Genomic DNA, 27,760 nt, shown 5'->3' with positions numbered 1-27,760 from the left:
CAGGTTTCCCGCTTGAGTACTGTTGCCTTCATGGGTGAGTGCTTCATTCCCCATGAGCTCCTGCATGAGCAGGTACAGCTCAGGCTGCCCATTTGGTTTTGTTTGAAGGTTGGTGAAATACTCTGGGAAAGGAAATCTGCTTAACCACAGAATCAAGCACGTTCAGCTGAATTGTCTCTTTTTGTGCTTTGCATTTTGCCTACACATTGTGATAACACCTGGCCAAGCAGGACCACCACTAAGTAATGATGCCTTCAGAAGCAAAAAATGAGAAATGCTTTGTGTAGTAGTGTTTGAGGATCACACCATGCCCAGTGCACTCTGTAGTCTGATGCTTTTGTGCAGCACAACCTACAAAATAGAGCTACAGAAATGTTTCCTGGTGGAAAGGAAGTTGACAGTGACTGTGGAGGCTATTAGAGATCTTGGTCTCTCTCAGCAAGCTCTCCGATTGTTTGGGATCTGGGCAGAGCTTTTGCACTATTTGGCTTCAGTCACTGAGTAACAACAGCATTTCTGCCTGACGGGTTATGAGAGATTGTGCAGGAGGATGGGTGTATGTAGTGTTTTGAGGATCACAACTCCTTGCTCTAATGCTGCAGTCTCATTAGCAGTGAAGGAACCAGACCTTTCTCCTGGCTTAACCAGGGGTACAATTGCCTGGGCCTAGAGCTAAGACTAAGACCTGGGAGCAAAACAGTTGCCCTTCCCCCATTTAAGGAAACAATTCAGGCCTGGCACTGAAAGGTCCACCTGTGCTGAGACTCTTCTTTCCATCTAACTCACGTCACCTTGCCAAAAACAGTGGATATATGGCTAGAAGGGAAACACTTCCCTGCCAGAGGGACACTGCTGCTTCAAGGGTTCGTATCAAATGTTGTGAGCATTTATTAGACCTGACCAAGGACTACATAGGTGGGAGAAAAAGAGAATTGGGAATGAGGGCTGATGATATCTTTATCATGATCTCCTTATTCAACAATTATTATTTCATGTGGGACATATGGGTCGTATAAATGCAAATAAAAAACTGTGGGAATTCTCATTGCATCTTTCCATACAATAATTTGATTTTTCTCTCTGCTTACGTCATCTGTTTCATAAAGCTATTGCAAGGATAGAGTATCTGAATATACAGGATCTAATAGTATGCTTTTTTGAGACTTAATTTCACTCTCACAGTAGAGCCAAATTTTATTTGTGCAACTGTCAATTAGACCCAGTTGTGGTGTATTTTAGGTGTTAAAGCTGAATATGACCTGCATGTATTCCTGTAAAGTATTAGCTAGTTTTGAAATGCAACTTGGTTTATATTTCTGTTATTTCTTGTGAGTTTGTTTCCTTTTTTGTTTGCCTTTTTTTTTTTTTATTAAAAGTTCAATCTAGATCTGGGATAATTAATTTATCTGCAAATATATGGTATCTTTACCACAGAAATATTTTCAAATGGCGTAATTAGTGTCATATAACCAAATATTTATGTCATAAACACTGTAATTACTACATAATGAATCTATTTTATGATTATGGTGTCAATGTATTTTCATGTAAAATTATGTGAATTACTTCATCACAATATTTGCAACTCATCTGGAGCAAGGACATACTGCTTTAACTCTTTCTACTTTGAATTCCCTTTCTTTTCTCTATATTTCAAGGACTCCATTCTTTAAATTTTTGGTATGAAGCAGGAGACATGTATTTATCTTTTTCAAATGCTTCAAGTGTGAATTGAAAGGAAAACTGTTATTGGCACTTCATATTTTTAGTCTTTTATTGCAGTTGTGATATAACTGCCCTTTGAGCTGGTGTTTAACTGCACAGAATGTGGAGACATTTATGATAATTTAACAAATCTACTGTATTGCAAGACAGGTGGATCGGACAAGGAAAGATTATCTTACAGGTTTTTTGTCTGTTTGTTTTCTTTGTGGTGGGTATTTTGGCTTTTTTCATAACGTACAAAACAGAGATTTCCAAATAGATGGATAAATTAAACATATGCTTTTTTTTTTTTTTAATGCCCTTTTAGAAATTCTTGGTAGTACAAATTGATGGTTCTGGCTTTGAGTCTTCCCAGCACAGGGGAAGTGTACTGCTGTAGTTACATACTGACATAATCAATTAGCTGATTAAAAAATACGGCTGTGTCCTAAGAAAGGATTTATTTTAATAGCCCATTGCTCAATCTGCAAGTAGAGTAAATTAATTCCCTCCTCATCGCCCCGAAGTGGGGTTTTGGGTTTATCCTTGGGAAGAAGACTGCAGTTTGTTTGGTAAAAGACTTCATGTGTTCTAACAGCCTTAAACACATGTGTGATTAATTCTGGGTGAGCCACGAATAGGAAATAATATATGGGGTGTAAATACATTGGTGTAGCCATCATATATTAATTTGTAGAAAGCTGCAGACTGAAACTATGTGATATGGAGCTCAATATAAGATGAGTGTAAAATCCCACTATAGCATCTTTTATAGTATTGCTTTCAGCACGGTTCTGAACCACACTAGAGCTAAAAATTCCATACTTCATAGCCTGTTCTTTGGCTTGCTCACAATGCAGTGATCTTAGCTAGCAAAAGCAAGCAATCTCTCCTTGACAGAAGAGTGAAACAGAAGAGCATATATCCTGGCCATCAGCCAGCCCTACACTGTAGGAATTTTCCCTTCAAACCATCTTCTCTTTCTTTTTCTGGAGCAACTGCTTTTACGGCCCATGTTTTCCACTTAGCAAGTCTGCAACAACCATTTCCCGACCTTCCCTGTTGCCGAGAGGAACTAAACCGCTCTCCTGGGTTAATCAGGAGAGCCGAGATTGCCCTGCCAATTCTGAAGTCCTCCAGCACACACAGCTTTATATCCTGTGACATTTAGGGTTTTTTTGACTAATGAAAATGCTAGCAGAGGATACTGATTCCCTTTGGCTGATTCTATGTATTTTTTTTTGGTTTAAATCTGAACTTTGTTTTTTGTAATTTCTAGCTTTGTGTATGTAGTTGATAATTACCTGGTTTCAAAGGCTTATTATGAGGGTAGAATTCTTGAGAGTTTGCTTTTTGTCACACACTTCCTTCTTCCTTCTTAGGCCAGATTCACAGCTGTTTTAAGGATTTAGTGACTAAAATGCTTGTGGCATCTCTTAGTAAAAATATCGGCTTTAATTAGTGTCTTTGAAAATCCAGTGTTTTAGTACCACAATATCCTTGATTTCTTCCTCAGTTGTCCATACAAATGTCAAATAGACTACACAAATTCTTATTTCAAATGCATTGCAAGCAGATGGAATATTAGAACACTTAAGACTAATCTGAAATCAAAGACACTATATAATTTCTGTGGAGGTGTTCTCTCTGAGTTACAAGGCAATGGTTCATTGCCAGAAAATGGGCACTGAAATAATTTGTTGGTTGAAGGATCTGCTCTCAGAAAGAGAGATTTTTCTTAGCATTTCACTGAGACTTATGATATATGGTTTAAATCTTAATCCTTAATCTTTAAAACTTAAATCCTCCATGAGTTTAAATTGTAATTTTGATCAGTAATTTTAGCAGTTGATGGTTTATAGTTTCTCAGCTGTTAAATGCGAGTAAAAATATTGTACCAGAATGGTATGATGGCTAAAGTGTGTGATGTTATCACTAAATAATATTTACAATATGTTGCAGTATTTCAGTGCTATGGAGGGTATGTAAATATCACACAGTCAGAAAAGGTCCACTGTGCAGGAGTTTGTCTTGGCGAGACAGCATAAAAAGTTGGGTGGAGGCTATATAAAACTGCTGGGGAAGCTCAGGTAGAAATAGAGCCTGGTTCTTGCTGAGAGCCTTTATGTGAATTTCTCCACAGGATATCATGCACCCTATTCATCAGGTGGCACACTTCAGCCCTTCTGGTATTTTGGTTTTGTCTAGGATAACAGGGACTAAGATGCCAGTGCTGCAGACGATGTATGGCTGTAGTCCAAATCCAGTTTGTGACAACTTTAGGATGAAGTTATTGCGTATCAAAGTGGGAGTCTCTGGAGTGTCAGAGTGATATCACTATGTCAGTTTTGTTCTGAACACATTTGCAATATAGTTGTTATTACAGACAGTTTGTATAGAGAAATATTGCTTAATGGAAGCTAAGATTTTGGTCTATGTTATAGGACTTGACTCAAAGTTGGATGTGTAGAAGCTGGTTTTAATCATATGAGGAGTTTGATTCACTCATGTCATCCTTGAATTATTATGTGAATTTGTGCAACTTTTTTCCCCCGTGTGATGCTTAGGTAGTCTCCAAAGGAAATTAAGAATAAGCACAAATGTGTTCTTTTCCCTTTATCCCTCTTGTGACAGGATTCTGCTGGTTCTTTTACAATCTTTGAAACCTCCAATAAGAGAAGCCATCCCAACATTTATTCCCTTTGTTAACCTACTATATAATGGGCATTTCTTACTGAGTACCAACTGACTGCATGCAGTGAGGAAAAATGTTTTTGCTGTACCTTGTATCAACTTCAGGAAAGGGATCACAATCCTCCAGCACTATTATGGTAAAGAATTGCATTGTACTATCTAATTAGGAACTGAACATTACATAAACCAGAATTAGATTGTGTCTACCCATTTGTTGTGTATTACTGTCATACCTAGAATTGCATCATTGCAGAAAGATTCAGAAATATATCCCATGTTTAAAGGGTTTTCATTTAATCAGCAGACACTTCACTTGAGGATACATCTTTTTATGAAGGTCTTGTTACCAGTAGAAGGGTTTTGTTGACTGATGGTTGGGTTTCTCTCTCTCAACAGAAATCTCAGGAAGCATCCATAACGTAGAAGGGACTCAGTAAATGTTTGCAATAGAAAAGTAAATATGAAGAGAAAGGCTGACTATTAAATCCAGTCCTTTGAAAAGTTAAGTCCTGTTTAGCTCCTCAGTAGAAAGAAATGGCTGAAAATAATATATTTAATTTGAATTAAGGAAGCTGAGCATTACTGCAGCAACTTAAGAAAAACCCTTTTAACTTCCTGGAAACTGAAAGAATTTTTTTTGAAGAAGTAATTGTCTCTGACATCACTAAACTGCTTAGCGAGTTTGCGAGTGGTTAGTTTGGGTAACAGAGGAAGCAACTCCTTCACAGATAAGCAGGCAGTGCAATGTATGTGCCTAGTTATTCTCCTTTCTGGTTCAAGTTTTGCTGAGTTCTTTTGCAGACAGATAACACTTATTTTGCTTTCCAGAGGGAGACACATGCTGTTTCATAAGGATACGCCTGATTTCCAGAAATAACCATGTTTTTGTGGCTTAAACTCTTAGCATTTGGTGTTGCATTTCTGAGACAGGATGCTTTTGTCAAAGGTAGGTAGAAATTGATATTTCTTTCTCTCATTTTGATCCCTGAATGTCCTCTGTAGAAATAAAACAAATGAAAAGATTTGCAGAGTAGAGAAATAACACCTTTGTTCAGAAACTAGAATACAATTGTATGCGATCGTGTCAGAACCTAGATCAGGAAGGTTGACGCATAATGTACAAGGCTAAAATGTCTTCCGCATGGTCATATGTGAGAGTTATACAAACCATTTAAAAAAAACCCTCAAAAGATTTGTAGTTGTATTTGAAAAAGAATACATTTAGATCTCTTATGTGAACCTATTCAGTAGAGTCTTAATGTTTGGTTTCATCTCACAATGTAGTACTTTGTTTTCTGTGTTTAAATCCTTCAAGAAAAAAATCTTCCCATCCATTTTAGCCACTCCCTGATCTCAGAATCTGCTTAGAGTTCCTCAAATTTTTATTTTTACTGCAGTAGCAGTAGTGAAAAAAATCTAAACATTGTAAGTTAATATCTACAGTTGGGAAATTACTTATTTTATATAATTTTGTAAAATATAGAAGATGTATTTATTTTATAAAAACTGCTTCTTAAAGAGCCTTCAAAAAATTTAATTATCTGTTTAATTATACCACTGCAGGTGAATTTATTGCTTAATTGTTTTAAATTCTATAAAGAGCCCAAGAGATTGATCTTGCAAAACATGCTAGATGTGACAGATAATGTGAGTAGCAAGAAAAACAATTAATTTTGAGGTAATAGTTTCACAAAATAAAGACAAAAACAGATCTGTGTTTAATACTTTCTTGAAAAAAAACATGCAGCATTCTATGTATACGTACATTCCATCGGTTTAGCTAGTTAATGTAATTTGGGATAGTTGATGGCAGGTACAAAAGCTTTTCTCTAAAGTTATGTTCACCCTAAAAAGTGGCTTGAAACATATATTCTAAAATGACAGCAAATTATTTGAAGGGCTGAAGTGTCTTTTCACATACATTGAATTTATGCACGCTTCTATCATCATGTCACTATAGTAACTCCAGGTTTTTACTGATGTAAGCCAGAAAATGATCTACCTTTAGTTGATAACCAGCTAAGAAGAGCATTTGAAGCCTGACCATTAGTTCTCTTGTCCTTCAAAGTCTCTGAAGAGAGGCAGTACTGAATAAATCTGGTTGGTAGCAGTGGGATATCATAAGAAAACAAGTGAATATTGTACCATAAAGGAAAAGAAGAAAATCTCTTGCTTTTCCTGTGCCCCCCCCTCCTTTTTTTTTTTTTTTTTTTTAATGCTGTCCTACTTTCCGTTTTATAAGTCTTTCTGAGACTTCCCACCACTCCCTTTTCTTCAGAAAGGGCAGGTTACTATCTGCTCTCTCAGCCGCCTCCACAGTCAGTCAATGTGTTAACTAAGAGAGGGCTGGAAGAGAGAAAGAGGGGTAGCAGTATTTTATTTCAAGTAATAGTTATTTTCTCTGTCCACTCACAGTAGTCTAGCTTGAGCCAGTTCCTTTCTACATGCTTTTCCTAAACAGTAGGGCCTCAAATTATAAGTTTTAACTCCTCTATAGTACACTTAAAACAATTAGCAGTCTCGCGCTGTAGTATCAAGTACTCAACCTCACAGATCATGTTTTCACCGTGTACTTTGACACAGAGATTGATTCTCCTGTCACACATCTTTGCTGTGTAGATTACTCTGCCTCGTAGCTATGGGCAGCTGGGCAGTCTTCTAGGGAGGGTTTTGTTAATGGAGGAGCAACATTTGGAAAAGGGGTGTAGGCTTTGGTTTTATGGCAAGAACTAATTTCAGGCACATGCTAGTAAATGTTGTGTGGGCTTTGGGGCTTCTTTTGTTATTACTATTATTATTATTCTCCAAGAGCCTATTGTATGTAGTGATTTTGAAGACCTAGCAGGAGAAACTTTAAGGTTGTCCGACTTCCACCACAAGCACAGGCATCCTATAAAACATCTAATTTTCTGTAATCACCAAGCCACTTTTAGGAGCATCAAACTACATTAAAACAACAACAACAATGTTAGGAATATCTAGAGCCTGCACAAAGGCCTTTTTACTAGGTAAATCTCTCAATTAAAAGACATGTATTCAGCTGTTTATCCTAATAAGAAATAGACCAGTAATTGTATTTCTGGATGTACATACCAATATATGGATGTACATACATACCAATATATGGTACCAATAAACACCCAACTTGGAGTTCAATCTATCCTTGTAAATGTTTCCACTGCTGAAACATTCCATTAAATTTATCAGCGTTTAGTGCACTATTGGTTAGTCTTTCATCTCTACCTACATGGAACAGATAGCTTTACTAAAATCCTTAGTTTCCTGATGTGTGCTTCTTTAAATCTTTAGTGTAAGATTGATAACATTCTAATATCTAGGCTGACTTCCCAATCAAAAAAGTTATCATAACATACATGAAACAATGCATCAATACCTGTTTATGAAAAAAACCCACAGCAAAACCTCAAAAACAAACTAAATAACCCCCCCGCAACAAACAAATGAAAAACCCCAAACCGAACACACTACCCTCCCCAGCTTCCAAATGAAAAGAAAAACAACCAAGAAACGAAATACCCCAGGAAAAAACCTTTTGCTTCCATTTGGAAAAAAGGAAAAGAAACACTTACAGGACAAGCCCTTTTTTTTTTTTTCCATGACATCACTGATTCAGGTTCCTCCCCCTTCCTCCACAAAAGTAGTAGCAATTTGACAGCTTTCAAAAACCTTCACCCACTTCTGAGCCACTTCCTTTATTTCAGGAAGCTTGATATTTTTGGGTGTGACTTTTTTATTTTCCAAGTTAAAAATGCTGAGCTTTGACAGGCATGCTATGCTGGTTTTGGCTGGGATAGAGTTAAAGTTTTTCATAGTAACTAGTATGAGGCTATGTTTTGGGTTTGTGCTGAAAACAATGCTGATAATATAGGGATGTTTTTGTTACTCCATACCATTTTTGTCATGCTCAGGTACCACACTATCCAATACAACCTCATTAACCATGACCACCACCACACCCTTCTGGTCCTTTGATATAGTACACAGACATCATACCCTTAGTTTAGGGACCAGTTCTGTAAAATGTCTTTCAAATGTCCACAAATGTCCATTGATTTTTTTTGGTCCATGACTTTGGGTTCCACCTGTTATGGTGGTCACTCAGGAAGGAGAGGTGGTGTGGTGTGTAGTTATTGGGCACCAAAGCAAGCTCAGGTCAGGTTACTGGTGCACTTGCATTGCTTCTTGCAAGGCATGTCCTCCATTGGTTCAAGTGGTTCCTACTGTAGTAATTCCTATAATATGCAACTCAAATAATGGGTTACAAAAAATTAAAGGTATTACCATTACAGCCTCCACCCCTGGCCCCTTTGGACAAGCCTGCAGGGTTTAACATTGCAATGAACTCCTCTCCTTGCCCCTGTTCTGGCTTGGACTTATCTGCAGACTGCAGACCCTGGGGGGTTGTACCTAAGGGATACAAGGGATACCTCCAAGTGGAGCCTTAGCTATGAGGCACGGTCTCTTCACGAGTATACCTGCTCTGGCATAGACTTATCCACAGCTACAGTCACTTTAAGGTACACCTGTTCCAGCCTGGCCTTCTCCATGGGCCACAATGCCTTCACAGGTAAACCTGCTCCAGTGTTGCCTTACCCATGTCTGCAGTCCCTCCAGGGGCGTACCTGCTCTGTCATGGGCTTATCCATAGCCACATGCTTTGAAAGGTTCCAGCATGACCTCATGCACAGCCACTGCTCCAGGGTGTACCTGCTGCAGCATGGACTTATCCACAGCCACAGGTGCTGTGAGGAGTACCTTCTCCAGCATGGACTTGTCCTTGGGCTAAAATGCCTTCAGAGGTGTACCTCTGCAGCACAGACATAACCATGGCCACAGGCACTTTGAGACATTCTTGCTCTGGTGTGGATTTATTCATGGCCACAGGTGCTTCAAGGTGACCTGCTCCCATGTGGACTCATCCACAGGTCACAGTCCCTTTGACTTGAGCTCACACTGGTCTTGCAGCCTGTCCAGTACAGCAGCACAGAAACAGCAGTGATGCCCTGGTGCATCGCCATTGCTGTTATCACAATGTTCCCAGGCACGGCACAATAAAATGATAAGCAGTACAGTAAGCAGCAAAAGCAAAAAACCAGCTACTAATGAGCACTAAAGTCCAATTTACAGTGAGGCAAGCAAGCCCCACGCATCACAATCACAGAAACCTCCCTATAAATTCAATCTAGGACATTTCAATCAAATCTGTCATTATCTGGACCCTTCAAGCCCCACACTGGGTGCCAAAAAGGACTGTCATGGTTTCGTGCCAGCTGGCAGCTAAGCCCCACACAGCCACTCACTTGCTCCCCTCCAGTGAGATGGGGGAGAGAATTTGAAGGGTAAAAGTGGGAAGACGTGTGAGTTGAGATAAAGACAGTTTAATAGGTAAAGCAAGAGCCACACACAAGTAAAACAAAACAAGGGATTCATTCACCGCTTCCCATGGGCAGGCAGGTGTTCAGCCACCGCCAGGAAAGCAGCGCTCCATCGTGTGTAACAGTTACTTGGGAAAACAAACGCCATCACCCAGAGTGTCCCCCCACCTCCTCCTTCTTCTCCCAGTTTTATATGCTAAGCATGATATCATATGGTCAGGAATATCCCTTTGGTCAGCTGTCCTGGCTGTGTTCCTTCCCAGCTTCTTGTGCACCCCTGCCTACCCGCTGACAGGATGATGTGAGAAGCTTGCCTTGACTCTGTGTAAGCACTGATCAGCAGGAACATAAACATCCCTGTATTATCAACACTGTTTTCATCAGAGATCTGAAACGTAGCCCCCTACTAACTACTATGAAGAAAATTAACTCTATCCCAAGCCAAAACCAGTGCACACACATGAAATCTGGGGCCATGCAGTCTCTGTGCCCAGCAGCCATGGAGGTTTCCACCTAGAAGTGTTATGTTTTCTTTGCACAGACATCAGCGTCAGAGTAGCACACCCTATGGCTTTGACTTTCTGTGAAAAGCTTTTTCACAGATTGGTCTATCACTTTAGAAATAGTCTGTCAGACCTAATTTTTAAATAGCAGAACTTAGCAATATTGGCTCATTTTATGTGTAGGATAAAGGATAAGGGAGATTGCTCTGGCAGGAGGATAAGTATTAAGGTAGAAGAAAGTGAAGTGAAGGCTTCAGAGCACAGCCTCTGATGTTTTCCTGTTATGGATGCTCCCCTGCAGGTTACGTTTAAGACTGTGTCATATTGTTTTTTTTCTAGTGGTGCACTTAAAGCTTTCTGACATACATACCCCAGAGTCTCAAACTCAGGGACCTCTTAATCACTTGAAACAACTTGCCTGCTTTTCACATCTTGCACAGTTCCAATACTTTATTCAAAATCAACCATGACAGAGAGTTTGTGTGTGCACAGAGATGCAGGCAGTCCTGCTCTCTTCCAGGACTGGCCTGATGCAAACCACTTCTGAACTGGAAGCAGCAGTTCATTTTCATTATGATGGTGTACCTAAGCCACCAGCAGGACACATTAATTGGAGCACAGCAGCACACTGGCCTAGCTACATGGTTTCTGGACTAGAATTAGCTACTGATTTGGACTAAACGTGTAATTTTCTTATCCATTCACCTAGACCTGCACAAACATAATGAGCAAATGGCTAGGTTGTTATTGTGGTATATTGATTATAAGTATAGACAGGGCAAGAGGCACTGGACTAATGAGTGTTTCTTACATAGTATGAAAAAGACATTTGCTCATCATTCTGTATTCGCCCACATCAGTGTATTGACATACTGAGAATGTTTGGGCTGTATAGACCTAAAGCTGCAAAAGTGCCATGCAGAGACTAGTTCTAAAGAAAATCCAGCTCAGTGGCATGGTGTGTTGGAACCACTTCCTTTAGTTTTGGTTTGGTGAACTTACATTTATATATTTAGATTCTGAAGAACTCATCAACGGTGAGTGGGTTAGAGACATTGCATGTATAATGAAATAAGGCAGAAGTGGGAGGAGGAAACAGGATGAAGTGACTTTTCAAAATGTACCTAATATTGGGAATCAAACTGTTTTTCTGACTCCTGTGACCTATCTACAGAACTGCCTGCCTCCCTGGGAGCACGTGTATACATTAAACAAGTAGACAGTCTCCACAGTGAAATTGTGGATGCATTGTATATAGTGCATGAAAATTACCCTGTTTCCTTTTGCTGTGCAGCTGCATTGTGATATATACTGTACCATGCTGGGAGCAAGGAAAGGAGAACAGCAGGCCATGAAAATGTTCTGTCCTCTGTTTATGTTCTTGATCTAGTTTTAAGAATTAATATTCATAGGCATATATCTGGCCCACCAGGAAGGCAGAGCAAATTAACCCACAATGAACTCTCTGCTGTCATGGCTTGACTTGTCTTTGTACTCATTCAGCTACCTTATTTAGAGTTAGCTCGAGTGCATCTGCATTACCCCGTGTTTTGCAGCACAGACTTGCCCTGAGTCTCACCCCCATCATTCCCCTTTGTTCGGGTGGCTGTTCCTCCTGTGCTGCTGGCCCCAGGAGTGAGGACCACAGGGGAGCGCAGTGCAGGGGTGGCAGAAATAGCACTTGAGACAACAGGAATGAGAGGCACTGCAAGGAAGTGTTGTGTGCTGGGCAAGGCTTGCTAGCATTTCAGCTTTGTGGCTGTGAGTGAACTCCTTTCAAACCCGAGCAAGAACACAGGTGTTACAGGAACGTAACAGCTCAGATAGGGCTGGACTTGGCTGCCTGTGCCCTGCTTGGGAGACATGTCCTTTGAGCTGGCTTCTGGGGTCGCGACTGCCAGCCCCGTCTGGGAGACAGTGATTGTCCCTGAGCTCTGCTGCTTTCTGCATCATGTGGAGATGTCTGTTGTTCACAGCTATTCCTCTTTAATAGTATATAACTAGAAATCAAGCAGCTATTTCTTTCAGGCAAAATTATGAAGTACAGAACATCCAATACATTGCAGGGGGAATAGTTTACTCTTCAAAGCTCGGTTTAGGCCCTGAAGCACTTCTGTGCAAAAAATAGTAAAAAAAACTTTAAAGCGGCAAAACTCTGACTTCCTTCTGTAAATATCAAGATTAAAATAACAGGTAGAGTGGTGAAAGCTGTTTTTTCCCCTGCAACTTTACTGTTCTCTCACACTGTTGTACTCTGTGTCCTGATGAATTTCCAGGCTATCCATACACTTGCGAACAGATCTTGTTCACTGGTGTTTCAGTAACTGTTACAACATTTTATCTATTTCCAGGCTTCCTTCCTTTTCAAGTCAAGCAGTTTGGGGCCTTCAGTGCCAGGATTTTAGAAACTAGCTGTGAGCACTTCAGTGCCAGCTTATATTATCCATAGCGTTGTATAGCTAACAGGATCCCCTTTCCTTTCCTCTCCTCTCCTCTCTCCTCTCTCCTCTCTCCTCTCTCCTCTCTCCTCTCTCCTCTCTCCTCTCTCCTCTCTCCTCTCTCCTCTCTCCTCTCTCCTCTCTCCTCTCTCCTCTCTCCTCCCACTACTTTGCAGTGTCAGTGCCTCCTCAGCTAGCCTGCTTGCTTAGGTTTCTATTCTCTAGTTTCAAAGACTTCTCTTACAATCTCTGTTCTTCATTCATAATCCTGCTGCCCGGCATAGAGCTCTAGAGTTATTTTTTGTTGTGCATGAATGACTTCTTTTGTTGTTGCAAAAACGTGGACTCAATGGAGCAATATTTTTAATTGCCTTTTGATATACATTCTTTTCCTGACAAAAAGAGATAATCAAATTAGCTAATAGAAAAATGAAGCTGTACAATGAAGCTTTCTGTACAACATATAAGGAGATAGTAGTTGATTAGATGAAGGATATATATCCTATATGAGCTGACAGATTTTACACTCAGGGAAATGTAATACAATACGGAGCCTCAGCTGAGATGGTACAAAAATATACAGCTAGTAAAGCCTTTCCAGGTATTCATATACATTGCAGAAGCTGTGAATAGAATATTTAAGATAATATTAGTCTCTGAACTGTTTCTGGATGCTTGTGAGTTAAGACATATGTAGGTGGAAAAAAAGGGTAAGATAAATGGCAGAGCAGAGTCAAGCTTCTAGAATATGATCTAAGAGACAGAAGTCAGCTGCAGTCTAGGCTGTCTCAGAAGCTCATAATGTGAAGTGTTAAGTCATTTTCATTTCTCCAGATCTCAGTTTCATCACCTGTTAAGTTGAAGCTAGTAACGCTTACCTTGTTGCAAAATGTAGGGTCATAATTCCTTAAATTTTCTGAGGGGTGCTTCATCTCTTGCAACTTGTAAATTATCACAAATTAATCTGAAGAAACTGATTATTTTTTGTGCATTAGATTATGTTGAAATAGAGTATCTGAGCAAAGAAAAATAAAAATACGGAACAGATGACTTGTACCTAAATTTCTACCTTATTCTAAGTACTAAAGGACATGTCATCAACGGGGAGCCAATACTTTTGTGCTAAGTAAGAACAAACCATGCTGTGCTTAATTTCAGCAAATCTGAAATTCTCTAAAACATGATCACATTAACTGTAGTCTCCATTTTAACCAGTGTTGCATGAAATAACTGAAGTTGGTCAGTGGGTCCTTGTGAGACACAAGAACAGGACTGGAAGATTTTACTTCCAGTGTCTGCAGATGAGATGAGAAGCTGTACTAAATGGACCATAGCAAAAGGCTTCATGCTACAAAGCATCCTCCACACTTAAGGGTAAATACAATAGTGAGCCTGTCTAGTAAATTAGGTGTTTTAGGAGTCTCGGTGGTAGCATTTATAAATGTAACCCAACCATTGTGGAGAAATATAGACCAAGCTGACTCTGTCTTGATTGCATAGCTGAAGGAAAGATGACCAATGTTGTTACTGCAGCAGTTTAGTTAATCTTCTTGGGATAGACCTCTGATGTCTAAAATGAATGAAGAATCACATGCATATACACCTTAGATAAATATTTTGGTTTTAATGAGTTTCGGATAGAGGATATGGAGAGTTTCTTATTCATGTCACTCTTTCTTGGAAGAATATAAATGATAATGAAACATGTTTTAAATTATGTGGTTTCTTTTTTTTTTTTTTTTTTTTTTGACTTGATCCCCTAGGTCTCTTGTAAGCGATATAGATACAAGTTCCCTCATCCCCAAATAATGTGTGTGAAGATGCATGCCTACCTGTGCCACGTACCTGTGTGTGTGAGTGGAAGTATAACATCTATGATAATTGAGACTGCCCAACAAGTACACAAAAATACATGGCCTTGCTTGCAGTTTCATTAATGCTTCTGTACTCAACTGTGCTGTCTCAACAGAACTGAAAGACTTTTCTACATCCTCCACACACCTGCAGTCTAGTGTGTTAGTCTGAAGTATGAAATGTGGTTGAGGTTTGAGGGAAAGATGTGAAACAGCAGTAAGAAATATGTGTTAGCACAACTTAGTAGCATTTCTGGTTTTGCTGTCCTAGTCTGCTAATCAAATGACTTAGAAATAAATGTTTCTGAGAGCCACCCAATACTCTCACTCTTAGAAGACATTAGCAATCATAACAGCGTAACCCAGTGTCAACTTGCATACTTACAACTTAGAGGGTTTACAGTGGAATGGTACTGAATATGTGGGAGGTGGTTCAAGGAAATGAATGTGAGATCTACAAAGTTATTTATCCTTGATATTAATGGATCAAGGTGCTGTAATACTTAGAAGTCTTGTAATACTCAGAGGTGAAACTTTTATAAAATCCAGTGATACACGGCCTTTTGAATTTAGCACTTTATATTTTTCTGAAGATTGGCCTTTTTGGCCATGAGGATTTTGAAGTGATAAAACAGATAAGTTTTAATATGTAGTGAGATAGTATTTATAGAGGCATACTGTTTATGGAGATCTCGCCTACAGATGCCTTTTGAATCAACACAGGCTGTATTAAGTTCATTAGAAATCATAGAAGAGTCCAGGAGAAAAGGTCCCACAAAAATTCCGAGATTTGGAGATCAGATTGTTCTACAAGCTAATAAAAAATCAACAGCTGTATTTGTTTTCTTGCTGTGATTAATGCTGGGCTTAAGAGCCTACTAAGATGCAGTTTTGCACAATCCATGAATAAACAGACAAGTGTTTGTTACAGTAGCTGGTTTCAGTTTTTGTGCTACTGTTGGGAAGAGAGCCATTTACAACGTGGAAGTGATTCTGCTCCAGAGATGTCAACAAGTGTGTTATTGCAGGAGCATGCCTTAAATAGCAAGGGAAGGATTGCTTGCAAACCGCAGCTTCTAAAGAACACTCTTCACTGAGCAGTGAAGTCATTTTAATAACAGAGCATGTCAGATATGCCGTTTTCATCTGCTCTCTGCAGTTGATGCTCTCTGTTTCTCTTTGCAACAGAATACAGAATTGCTGCTCACCTGTCTCACCTCAGTGGTGACGTCAGTGGAAAGTCTGAAAATGCTTTCAAGTGTCTTACAGGATTTATTTTATCTTTGTGGTTTTTTACCATATTTTTTGAATTTTCTTTGGCTGTATATTAGAACAGGAAAATAATTCTTTTTTATTTTATTTTATTTTAATTTAAAATAACCTACTGCGGGTCTTCAAACTCCAAGTTATACTTTTCGTTAGCTACCCTGAGAAGGCTGTTTGGAGGACACACACCCAATTCTGACTGTAAGCTCCAAAACACTTCAGAACTGTTTTTTCAAAGAAGAGAATGATTAGATTTTTAGAAGACCTCCATGTGTTGGTCACTGAGACAATGCAAAAAATTAGACTGTGCAGCTGCAAGTTAATCTTTTCTGAAACTTTTTCTGAAGCTGTGAATACCGAACACTTGGAAAGTCAGGAAAGAGCTGCTCCTCTGTGTGTGTGTGACTGTCTGACCTGTGTGTACAGTAGGGCTAGTGGCCACAGTCATGATCAGGTATTCTTGTTTAGCCAAGGGCTGTAGAAACATAGGATGAAATACAATCTTGTCCTCAAAGGGTTTATGATCTGATTCTGAATAACATGGGTATTTTTTGAGATGGAATGATAAGGAGGCAAGAGAAAAGACAGACAAGAGAAAAAGTAATAGTAACATATGTGCCCAGCAAAAGAGCTTGCATACCCTGTGTTATTAGTTTACTTTTCTGAGAAAGGGACATACAACACCTTATTCAAAGGTGTTTATTCAACTGAATAAATAATTTCTTGGATCCAAAATAAGCTCTTATACATAGGTCCATGTATTGCAGGTCTCACATTGTGCTCTTATAACTTCTTTACGGGACAATAACTGATGCACATATTCCTGGAAGATATCTCTTAATGATAAAACTGCTACACGTAAAACTTATGGTGCTCTAAAGGTCCTCTCTTGCTGTACAGAAAAAAAAAATCAGGTCACATACAAAGGCACTGTATTTATTTGCAGTGATTATTTTCTCCAGCTGTTTAATCCTTTCATTAACATATTGCATTCTCTCACCAGTGAGTGAAATATGGTAAACAAACAACAGAATGTGTAGATGATGTGTTACAATCACACACACACATTCACTCACTTGTGTGGAGGAGCCCATAACCTCATCCCTCCGATTGTCAATTCTTGTAGCAGATACTCTATCTGCAGGAGATGAGCTAACGTGAACAGCATCAGTGTATAGAAGAGAGGGACCACATTCTGTTTAGTTCAGTTCATAAAACTGTTACATGCATTCAGCATTCTCATATCTAAGTGCACACAAATAGTAATAATAATGATAAACTAAATTTGACCTGTAATTGACATAACAGGTTTAGTAACACTGAAAAAAATATTAAAATCACACTATAACTCTTTTCTCTTGAAAAAAGCAAGGAGAAAGAAATACAGAATTTATCTGCAGGGTTGCAAAGGATGATATCATGTTTCCTGAATATCAGATGGTAAACTCTGCAGACATAAGCTCTGGGAATTGCCTGCAATTAATTCAAGTGTGACCTGGATCCATATTACAGTATAGAATATTTTTTGAAACATTTATTGAACTCTAAAGAGGTTTGGATTTTTTTTTTTTTGTGTGGAATTGTAGTTCATTTGCTAAGTTGGAGGTCAGGGTCATAAAGACTTTTGGGTTCTAGATGGCTGCAAGTTTGAGTGAAAAGATTTTGTTGTGAAATGCTAAGGGTTTGCAACGGCTGTGTTTGCTATTGCAGTAGCTGATCATAAAATACAGCTGTGAGTAGAATCTTGAATGACACTTGGGTAATGACATTGGGTAATAACTGTTGAATAATGTTGTCTTTCTGTAAAATCTGAGCTCTGTCATATCAGCTTGTCCTGGTGGCAGTGAGTGACCACAGATAGTAGGAAACAGGTACATAAGCCTATGTCCTTTTTAAAAAGTCATGTAAGATCTTTATGGTAATCTTTGGAAGGCACCACAATGATTGATAGAGTGATAAATCTTCTAATTTATGGCTGATGTCAGATCTTTACACTGTTACTGGATGCAATCAGAATCTTTAATGAAATTTTCTGTAGCTCTAATAATTAACATTCAGAAAGAACTGATCAGAGATGAAACCAAATGAGGGGAGACGAGTGTTATGGGACAGGGAGTCAGGATGTGAGGGTACAGCTATTGCTACCCCAAAGCGTCAGAGGAAGAATGATGAAACTGGTTTAAGAGAAGGGATTGGATGCTAGGACTGAGATGGCAGCGGGGAATAGAGCAGCTGAAAGGAGGTGGAAAAAGACACAAAAAATGGATAGAAAGCCTCTATGTCATACTGCAAGGCCTGAGGTAGCAACCAAAGTCCCTGAGTTTCACCACTTCTGTGCTGTAAGCAAATGTCTGCAAAACTCATTGATGAAAGTCTAGCACTGTCCTACACAGAAGCTGAAAGTGTCCTAATGCTCTCACAGTACTCCCTGAACTTCAAGGGGTGGATCTGAGCAAGGAGATACACACATCCCAGTTCTGCTGATAAAGCCTGGGGAGAGCAGCATTGTGTCTATTCATCAAATTTCTGATTTTTTTTTTTGAGGATGTTTTTAAAAACTAAGAAATCACGTGTGCAGAGTGACATGCAGGTTGCGAAGCTAAGTACCCACCTTTCAGGAAGTAGCCTTGTCTCTGTGTCTTATGGCAGTTTTTACTGTCACATACCATTTTTCCACTACAGGATTATCTTCCCTGTGTAGAGAATGAAAATATATTCAGTGTCTTATTATATCTGTGTTGCTCAATGTATAGGTCAGGCTATATTTATGGAATTCAAAATTTTCTGCAGCTAGAAATATCAGCCTATTCCTAAGCTTTCTGATGATGGTGCTCATCATTTGTAGCTAAGGGCTAGACACATATGGGTTTTCATATTTGTGATGACAAAACGGTCCAAAGAGAAAATCAATCTATTGATTCAGAAAGCTTAATCCGAGACAAGCACCATACTCTTTAAAGCACACCTTACTTTAGTTAATTTGCAGTTTTGAAAGGTCACCACTTCTGCGAATCAGAATGGTATAATTAAGATAGAAACCTGTTAAATGCAGACCAGTCATTAATGACTGCTGTCTGGAAACTTTAGTGTAAGTAGATTTTGTAACAACATACAGGAATTCTGTGACAAGATCTGGAATATAATCTTGTTACTTAAAGCAGCACTTTACTGCTTAGCTGTGAGATCTCTTTTCTCTTCTGTGGTCCCCTGCCTCCCTAACTCCATGGCTTATGCACAGTTAGCTCTGCAGGCAAAAAGTATATTTCACCACATGATCTGGAACATTTCTGTGCTGGACCAAAAGACCTGTATGTGGTCACAGAATGAAAGATCTTGGTGTAAATGTTAGGAAAGTAAAAGAACTAGGCCTTTGCACTGGCAATCCAAATGGACACTTGCCAACTCTTTACTAATTACCTTTGCTCCCCAGACAGTATGTTTGGAACAGTTCATGTGTGTATGATTTTTTTGTAGGATAGTAATTGTACACTGGGAAAGCCACAGGTATCTGTGACTTTCCAGGATGTAATTCTATGCTGAAGTTCTTCTGGCAATGTTGTAAACAAAGGAAAACAAGCTTTTTCATAGCTACCTTTGCAGTATTTGGAACATAACTGAAAAACTAATACTGAAATTCTGGTTTGTTGTGTGTTGATTTTTTTTTCTTTTTTTTTTTTTTTTTGTTTGTTTGCTTGTGTTTTTTTTTGTTAAAATAGTGAGCTTTAGTTCAACGTTCAGTTCTTTGCAGTAGTGTAGCACCAAACCTGCCGCATTCCTGCACCTCTTGACCTAGGGCAGTCCATTTTTCTTTCCTACTTATTTATGAGGATTACAATTTTTTCTGTTGTATTTATGACTATGAAAGTGACTTGTATTCTTATTTTTGTTTTGTTTTCAATTATTGGTATAAAAAGGTCATTTGTTGATTTTTTTATTTGACAAAGGTCTTTAAATGTTTTATGAGGCATTCCTGCTTCTTGCAAAAAGGAGTGAAACATCTTAAAGTAGATGCCACGTTTATAGCAGAACACATGAATATTGTGAACATTTGTAACAATCTCCACTAGAACTGTGTGATGTCAGGAAATGCAGAATTGCAGTCTTCAGAACGTGTTAAGTTTCAGTTTGGCTGAAGGGCAGTATAATTCCCATTTAATGGAGCATTGAACTGAGATAGAATTATGAGGGGGGTCCAACTGAAAAATCATTGCATTGTATCTGTTTTGAGCTGTAGCCTTTATTTTTATATCCTTAATCAGCACCAACACTTGCAAAGTGGATGTTGGTAGGAAATTTAAGTGCAAAATATTGTATAGAAATATTTGATATCTTTGTTCAGGTGTAAGAATGTTTAAGGAGAAAAAAGAAAACTGATTTGTTGACTTTCAAGTCTTTTTAAGTTAGGTTGTCAAGCAAATTTTGTGTTATTGCTGTAATGCCAAGATAGAAATTAATTAATAAAAGAAAATATTTTGGTCTCTCTGGGTCATGTTAGGGTCCCTTCAGCACAAACTGATTTCAGTCAAGTTTCTTTGTATTGTTGCTGGAGAAGCTGACAGATTATTATTTTTTTTTTTTTGATGGGTATAGTGGACTTCTTGAGGACCACTTATATGTGTGATATGTCCTAAATCTCTTATATGATTTGGAAATTTTGACCTTTAAAATGGCTTACAATGAATGTGCTGACATACTGATTCTTCTTCCTTTTTTCTTTCCTTCTTTTTTTTTTTTTCCTCATTTCTTTTTCAAAACTAGCACTTGGTGTCCTGTGCTCCCTATTTGACCTCATACTTTCTAATAGCCCCCAGCACTCATGCAGAGCTTAGTTCTGCTGGCTAGTTAGCCACTACTGACTGGTTTGCTGCTTGCTTCCTTGTCTTCTGTCACCAACTCCAAAACCAGGGGAAGGCTGGATTGGGAGCCCACAGTGGAAGAAGCTGTAGAATCTGATAAGATTGTATTTCTGTGCACACTTACAGTCATGGAAATAATGTCCTTCATTTTCTTCATGATTATATCTGATTAATTTTGAGGGAGAATCACTAACACTCGATTCATCAAGATAGGTAACATCTTTGTCTCTAGATAAGTATGGAAAATTACCTGACCTTTGATGGATATTTTGATAAAAGCAGACATACAGGCCTAGGCTGAGTTTCCAGGAAGTGTAGGCAGAATACTATCGTTCTTCCACTTATAACAAAGATTGAAGACAATTCTTAAAGGGGAGGGGGAGGAATTCTTGCTCAGAGAAGTCACTGAGAATGTCTCTCTTCTCTAGAGAGTGAGCAAATATGCATAACAAATGCAGAGTGGAAGAAGTGATGTCTAATTAAGAAAAATACATTATTTTTCCAGTCAGGAAGGCAGCTCATTTGTATATTTATAATGGTTAGAGCTGCACTACTGTATTAGAGTGTCCCTTCAGAAAATTCTTATGTGAAGAAGCTTTCAAACTATGTTTGTGAGAGTTTTGGCTAAGAAAAAATAGCTTGTCTTTGAAACCTCAGTAATATTTTACTAATTTTTACTTATATGTGCCTTTGAGAAAGCAAAGAGTTATTCACTAGCTTAAATTTGAGCCAGCTTCAGTAGGATTCTTTATAGTGAAAGTGGAATACATCATTACCAGGCTAGACACACAAGGCTTGATCCCTTAGCCACCCTACAGCCACCATTCAGAATTCCCAAACCATTTGACAGTTCTTTATAGCGTGTGGGTTTATATATGTAAGTAGAAATACAATAACTCTTCCTAAATGCTGAAGGGTTTAGAATAGATTTCTGCACTCAGGAATGTACTTGAACTTTGACTATTTAATAGACATATCAATGGGTTTGAGGGAAACATAAAGTCAGTGACTGTCATTTTTATCTTCTAGGTGAGACAAAGAAATGTAATTTCCTTAAAACAGCCGTGGAACATTTTTCATTACAATATTACCTTGCAAAATATTTGTGTTATTAGAGGGAAAAGTATGTATTTGCAGAAATCAGATCATATATTTATTTTAGCAAGTGCCGCTAAACATTCATTATTAAAGGAAATGCAAAAGAAAAGAGCCTTGGGACACCCGTTCATCATAGCAAATTGTCACCTTGTAGAGCTGATATAAAATATTTCTGCTTCATAAATGGACTTCAATGCACCTTCATAAATATCTTGCTGTTACACAGGTCTCAAAATACTTTAGAAAGAAGTCATTATTCCCAGGTTAAATGGAAACAGATCCAGAGAGTTGACTTCTAAAAGGTCATCTGGAGGGTTGTTGGACAGAAAGAAATACTCTGGAACATTTACTGATTAAGAAGCAAAATAAGGAGGGGAAATGAAGACACAAGGAGGAGCATTTTTTAATTCAAACTTTTAAGTTATTTGTTTGTGCCTATTATTTCATAAAGAGTCTAATATTCTGTAGCAAACTCAAGCAAAAAGTTGTATTAAACAATGCAAAACAAGAGGAGACTGTAACATCGATTATTGTCTGAAATAGAAATCGACCATTATAGACAGTGGTAGAAGGCCTGTATATCACCTCTTTTTTGCAGAAATCCTAGGTTAACCTTCTGCATAAAGTACTTTTCAGGATGGACACAAGAAGTTAATCTGATATTCAGCAAAGCCTAGTGGAGGAAGACATGAGGGTATGCATCCTTCTTCCTGGGAGAAGATTGTTGTCAGCTTCAAAAGAAAATTTCTGTGTACTTCCAGGCAGGAGTGTCAAACTAAAGCACAACTAAAAGGGTTGCTTGGACAGTTGGATAAGATCAAAGGGGTCTCACCTTTCAGATGTTCTAGAGCATGAGCAAGAGTAAATCAAGAATAGGGAAATAACAATAATGCGCTAATAGTTTTGCAGGAGGGGTCGGTACATTTAGCAGTTGCATTTAATTTTATGATCTGGAATTATTGTGGTACTGAGGAGGCAAACGCAAATTAAAATTAACATGATCAGGACTACAACGACAGGTCTTGCTGAGATGGATTTCTATAAAAGTTACCATCTACTCTCCTTGTAAAAGAATTCTAAACCCCAAATCAAAACAGTTCAGCTGTGCTGGTGATGCAGACTCCTAATCTATGTCTTAGGTCTGAGTGACATGTCTGAGTCTTGTTTCAGTGTGCACATATAATAGTGTTTTCACTGGAGGTGGAAGGTGTTGCAGAGTGCGTGTGGTTGCAGTGTTGGTGTAGTCATAGAGACAGATGAGAAGTCTCACTACAGGAAATGTGATCATTAGGGAAATGATCTGTCACAGAATTCATTGTAATGTCACATTTCAGAGCAAAAAGTGCTTCAAAGCTTTTAGCTCAAAACCAAACTCAAAACCAAATCCCTATGGTTTCTTCTCATACCGAGACAGGAGATTTCACTCATAATGAAGAATGCTGGGAATGACTGACAGTGTGTGATGCTGAGTATTTGAAGTGTTAGGTGTTGGTTTCTTGTCTGCAGATTCCATCTAGAAGCTTCACAGTGCAGTTACTGGAGAAGAAACCAGTTTGATTGCAAATAGATCCTAGCTTGGTCTCTCTGCTCATTATCTTTATGGTTACACTTGGTTTTCGTAAGCCTGCTGTTGTTATAACATCTGAAACGGTTCCTGAATTTCAGTTCTTTGATGATTCTTTGCTAAAAATAGTTAGGTTTAATATTATTTAAGTGTCCAGTGTGTACAATGTTACTGGTGCATGTTTTTAATATTGCTTTTGTTGCATTAATTAACATAATGATCAAATTGGCAAGCACGAGCCAAACTCATGCCTTCTTCATAGGTGAAGCCTTGCTACGAGGAAAACAGAGGAAGTAAAAAAGATTCCTTAGGGTTTCTGAACTCAGACAGGAGTTGTGTGCATGCTACAGAAAGAAATTGGGGTTTAAACATCATGCAATACAGATTCTCCAGATTTGGGGGGATCCAAAGGATTCTCTGGAGATGTAAGCATTGCTCATCTGCAAAACCCTTCTCCTTGCTGTGTTCTTGGCTTACAAGGCCAGAGACATTTCAAGGACACATCCAAGACCATTGCACCAGCTTTTTACTGTCAGCAGACTAGTAATTAATCAGAATGAACTTTCTTTTTATATATATATACACATGTGTGTATATATATATTTCTTTATATATATATGTACATACACACACATTTAATCCAGGGTAGGAACTTCTGATCTGTCTATCAGGGCAACTTTATTGAAATCAACTGATCTTTTGCTGTTCTCTGATTTTCATACTTCTGTGAAGTAGACAGAAAGAATTATTTGTTGGGGGTTTTTTATTTAAATTAAAGAAACTGTTTGTATTAATAAGAATCTTTCTCAAAAGCTTAACAACTCAAGCTATGAAATAAAAAAAAAATCCTTAAATTTATAAGTTAGATAAATATGATGTGATATGTCCAAGTGTAAACATCTTTGACTGGATCTGTTCTGCAGGTAGTAGCATGCTCTAAGCTGCCCCTTGCAGCCTTGGCCATCTGCCTGGGCAGGGGGACATCCTGGCACATGTTGCTGCTCCCTTCCCTCCTGCAGATTCAGGCTTCCTTCCTGTAGAGTGTGGCAGATGGAGGTGCCTCCCCTTTGGTGTCTGGTATGCTTGATCTGGACCTGTAATCTTGGAAGCATTTTCAGGTTTATTGGTATAGACGTAGTCATACATTTCTATTGATGCATTAAGGATGAAATCAGGCCACTTGGATACCTCTTACCATACTGTATCCAAACCTGTTAGGTAATGTATAGTTTTGCCAGTGATAGCATTGCTCTTACTGCAGTGAGTCACCACCTTTTGTCTAATACAGACTTAGTTTATTGACACATTGTGACTGACACTTTTTTACAAGAATATATTCTACTTCAAGAAAAGCACAGGTAACAATATGCAGATGCAGTAATTTGTTTTTACCTCTGTCAATTTTAAATTTGGTCTGAAAAAATCCTTCTCCATTTCATTCACAGTGCTTTGGAAGCGCCCAGTAATCAAGTTTGTATTCTTTGTGAGGACAAGGAATGCATTCATAAAGTCTCACTGAAAATACCACTAAGTTAGACTGAAAAACAGGCGTCCAAAGAAACAAGGTTAATTCACTCAGTTGTATCAAGCTCCCAGTATACCTAACCAGAGGACTCCTTGCACATTTTAAGACCTTGGTAGAGATCTACTATGAAAAGCTCCTGTCTTATAACTAGGTATTTGGAGTTAGTCTTATAAAAAACAAATTGATGCACACTTCCTATTAGAATTTAAGAGATGTGAGGATCTTACGTAGATGTAATGTCTTGCAAGTAAATATACTGTCTTCTAGGTATAATTTAAACAGAGTAAAAGTTGCATCTCCTCTGAAATGCTCAGTGCTATTTCTACAGAATATGAGCACTAGTGTTCTCTGGGACAAGTGTTGTTAGGAAGTTAGCTCTAGGAAAAAGCATTTTGGAATGAACTGAAAGAAAATCTATAAATAAATAAGTTGAAATCCTAGAACCTGTAAGGAAATTATGTTAAACTATGCAAGTGTGTGCCTGAGCCCAAATGGAGAGGGAGCAGTAAAGCCAGAGAAAAAAAACATAGCTGGGTTATGAGTGTTTGTTTAGGTAGTAGAGGTGTTCTGAAGCTGGAAATCCATCTGAAGTGATGCTAACTAAAGATAATATCAACTGCCATAGGGGAAATGCAAAGTAATTATTACCAAAATTAAAAGGAAATTAATTCAGGAATTAAACCCATAATAAATAAACAAATTAGTCCAATGAATGAGAAAACCTGTAAATAACTTGGTGGGTCTGCTAGATTGTTTAATAGGTGCAATCACACAGAAGGCTAAAGCTGCCTTTTTACAAGGTTCTCATGCAGTTGTCTCTGGAGAGATTCCTGTTCACTGCTTGAAAGTATAAGGCGGTGTTAGAAACTAGGGTTGGCTTCAGTCTGTCAGCAGTGAGAAAGGGGCACAGCAGTGTAACAACACAGGGCGTTTTCTTCTGTGAGCAGTGGGGAAGAGAACAGGACCTGTTGACTTTTTTTTTTTTTTTTTTTTTTTTTTTTTAATGCTGGGTTTTCTTTTAGGAAAGAACTCTGCATAAAGCTTGTGAATGTTATCTTTAGGAAGTAAGGTTCAGAGCTGAATGATGTGGGATTCATCCAAAATTTGTTGAAGGATTTAGGAATATGAATTTACAATAAAAATACAAAACAACTTCCTAAGCATCAGTTGGTATGGTTGAGGTAGTCAGTATACTACAGTAATCTTATTTTTAAGGGTGGCTTTTTGGACTTCGGATAAATGAACCTTCAGTAATTAAAGAATACTTGAAATAGCAATAGCAGAACTATATAAAAGGAAAAAGTACATTGGACATTTATACTGGGCATCTCAGTTCATCCTAATCTGGGACAGTCACCCAATTTTCTGTGTACAGCGTAATGCTCATTGAAGGTAAACTACAAACAGGCTTATTTCATAGGTAGTAACTGTCTCATACTGTGATGTACCATGAGGCTGCGTCATTGTAGAGGCTGCTTGTGGGGTGCTTTGTAGCTAAAGAAGCATTCTAAAGATGAAAGATGTGTCATTAGGGCAACTACACTTTCTGGTAGTTTAGTTTTGCAAAGTTCTGTGTTTTTAAATGATGTAGGCTGAAGTGTTAATATATTTGTACCTTGCTACTATTCACCTTTACCTCAGTGAGGCAGTTTACTCATTTATGGCTGGGCAGGTAGCCTTGCTGTAGGAATGGGAACGTGCTTGCTTACAAGCAATCCAAGAGCTGGTTTGCTAAGTACAGACCAGTGCTCTGCAAAATGGAGATAAAATTAAGGCACTTACATCCTGTGAGACCATGTAGTTCTTGCAGGCTGCCATTTACCAGGAAACTGAAAGAAGTCCATTAGTTCCAAACACTGTTAAAACACCAAAATGCTTGAAAAGTTATGCTTGATTTCCCTTTGTACAGTTGAAATCTGTATCTGAGCTAGATCTTCTGCTGATGCAACTCAGTCTCTTCCTGGTGGTGTCTGAGGAGGAGCACAAACGAGCTCTGGCTACTTGTCTGCCATATTAGTTTTGCAGGTGAGCATGACTACATTCCCATAATTTGTATCTAATGAAACTCTTCTTGTACATCTATAATCATTATTTGCTGTTAGTTCCTGTGTCTGTTCTTATTCTTGTTCAAAAATGTTAAATACACAGCCTTAAATTATTAAACATTTTCAACTGTTTTCTATTTTTAGATTACATATATAATTTCAGATGAAGTTATAGACCAGGTGAAAATGGACGTTTTCTTTTTATTTTCGTGTTTTGCAGGAATAATTGTAGGAACTTAAATTTTTATTTATCTTTAGCAATAAACTATTAAACAGGGCTGACCCGGTCTATTTTGGAAATTCCTCTGAAATGATTAGGTTATCATCTGAAAAGAAACATAAATTTTCATTAAGCTAGTTTACCTGAAGTCAAACAGTATTTCTCCAGTGAAATCTGGTCAAGACTAGGAAGATAAACATAGTGCCATGGTCACACGTCAGACTTGCTGGACAAGCAGATCTAAATTCCTCTCTCTGTGGAAGGCTGAACCAATCTTTTTGAGCTTGTCACCTCTGAATCTCAGAATTTCTGATCAAGTTGGCAGAGACATAGCAAACTGTCAAGACATACCAAAATAGGCAACCTGGATGGCAATTCTGAAGCAACTGCAAGTTCATGGTGAAACTCTAATGTAAGACCGGGTCAGTGTTCAGGCTACAAAGACTGGACACATATTTTAGGTGGAGAGTTTCCATAAGGAGGTGCATGATGAACAGATAATGAACAGAGCCAGGCAGAAAGGGATCAAAAGGGATCAGCCCCTTGAGCAGGGGACCACTGCAGTTTAGAGGTCGGCTGCTGAAACTGCTTCAGAGAA

The 27,760-nt window shown here is 38.4% G+C and overlaps 1 protein-coding gene across 10 annotated transcripts in view; it reads left to right on the top strand.

Annotated features, from left to right (window-relative positions):
- Nucleotides 1-5,075: 5,075 nt before the first annotated feature.
- Nucleotides 5,076-27,760, top strand: part of PTPRC (protein tyrosine phosphatase receptor type C) — a 69,591-nt gene continuing 46,906 nt past the window's right edge. For 9 of the 10 annotated variants that reach the window (XM_040610751.1, XM_040610750.1, XM_040610746.1 and 6 more), the window contains exon 1: nt 5,154-5,344. In XM_040610751.1, the coding sequence (XP_040466685.1) occupies nt 5,278-5,344 (67 nt within the window). In that variant the 5' untranslated portion in view covers nt 5,154-5,277. The other variant, XM_040610742.1, reaches the window with a different exon arrangement.

The sequence above is a fragment of the Falco naumanni genome, chromosome 11 (assembly GCF_017639655.2).
Source record: "Falco naumanni isolate bFalNau1 chromosome 11, bFalNau1.pat, whole genome shotgun sequence".
Taxonomy (NCBI): domain Eukaryota; kingdom Metazoa; phylum Chordata; class Aves; order Falconiformes; family Falconidae; genus Falco; species Falco naumanni.
This window is presented reverse-complemented; position numbering and strand designations above follow the sequence as displayed.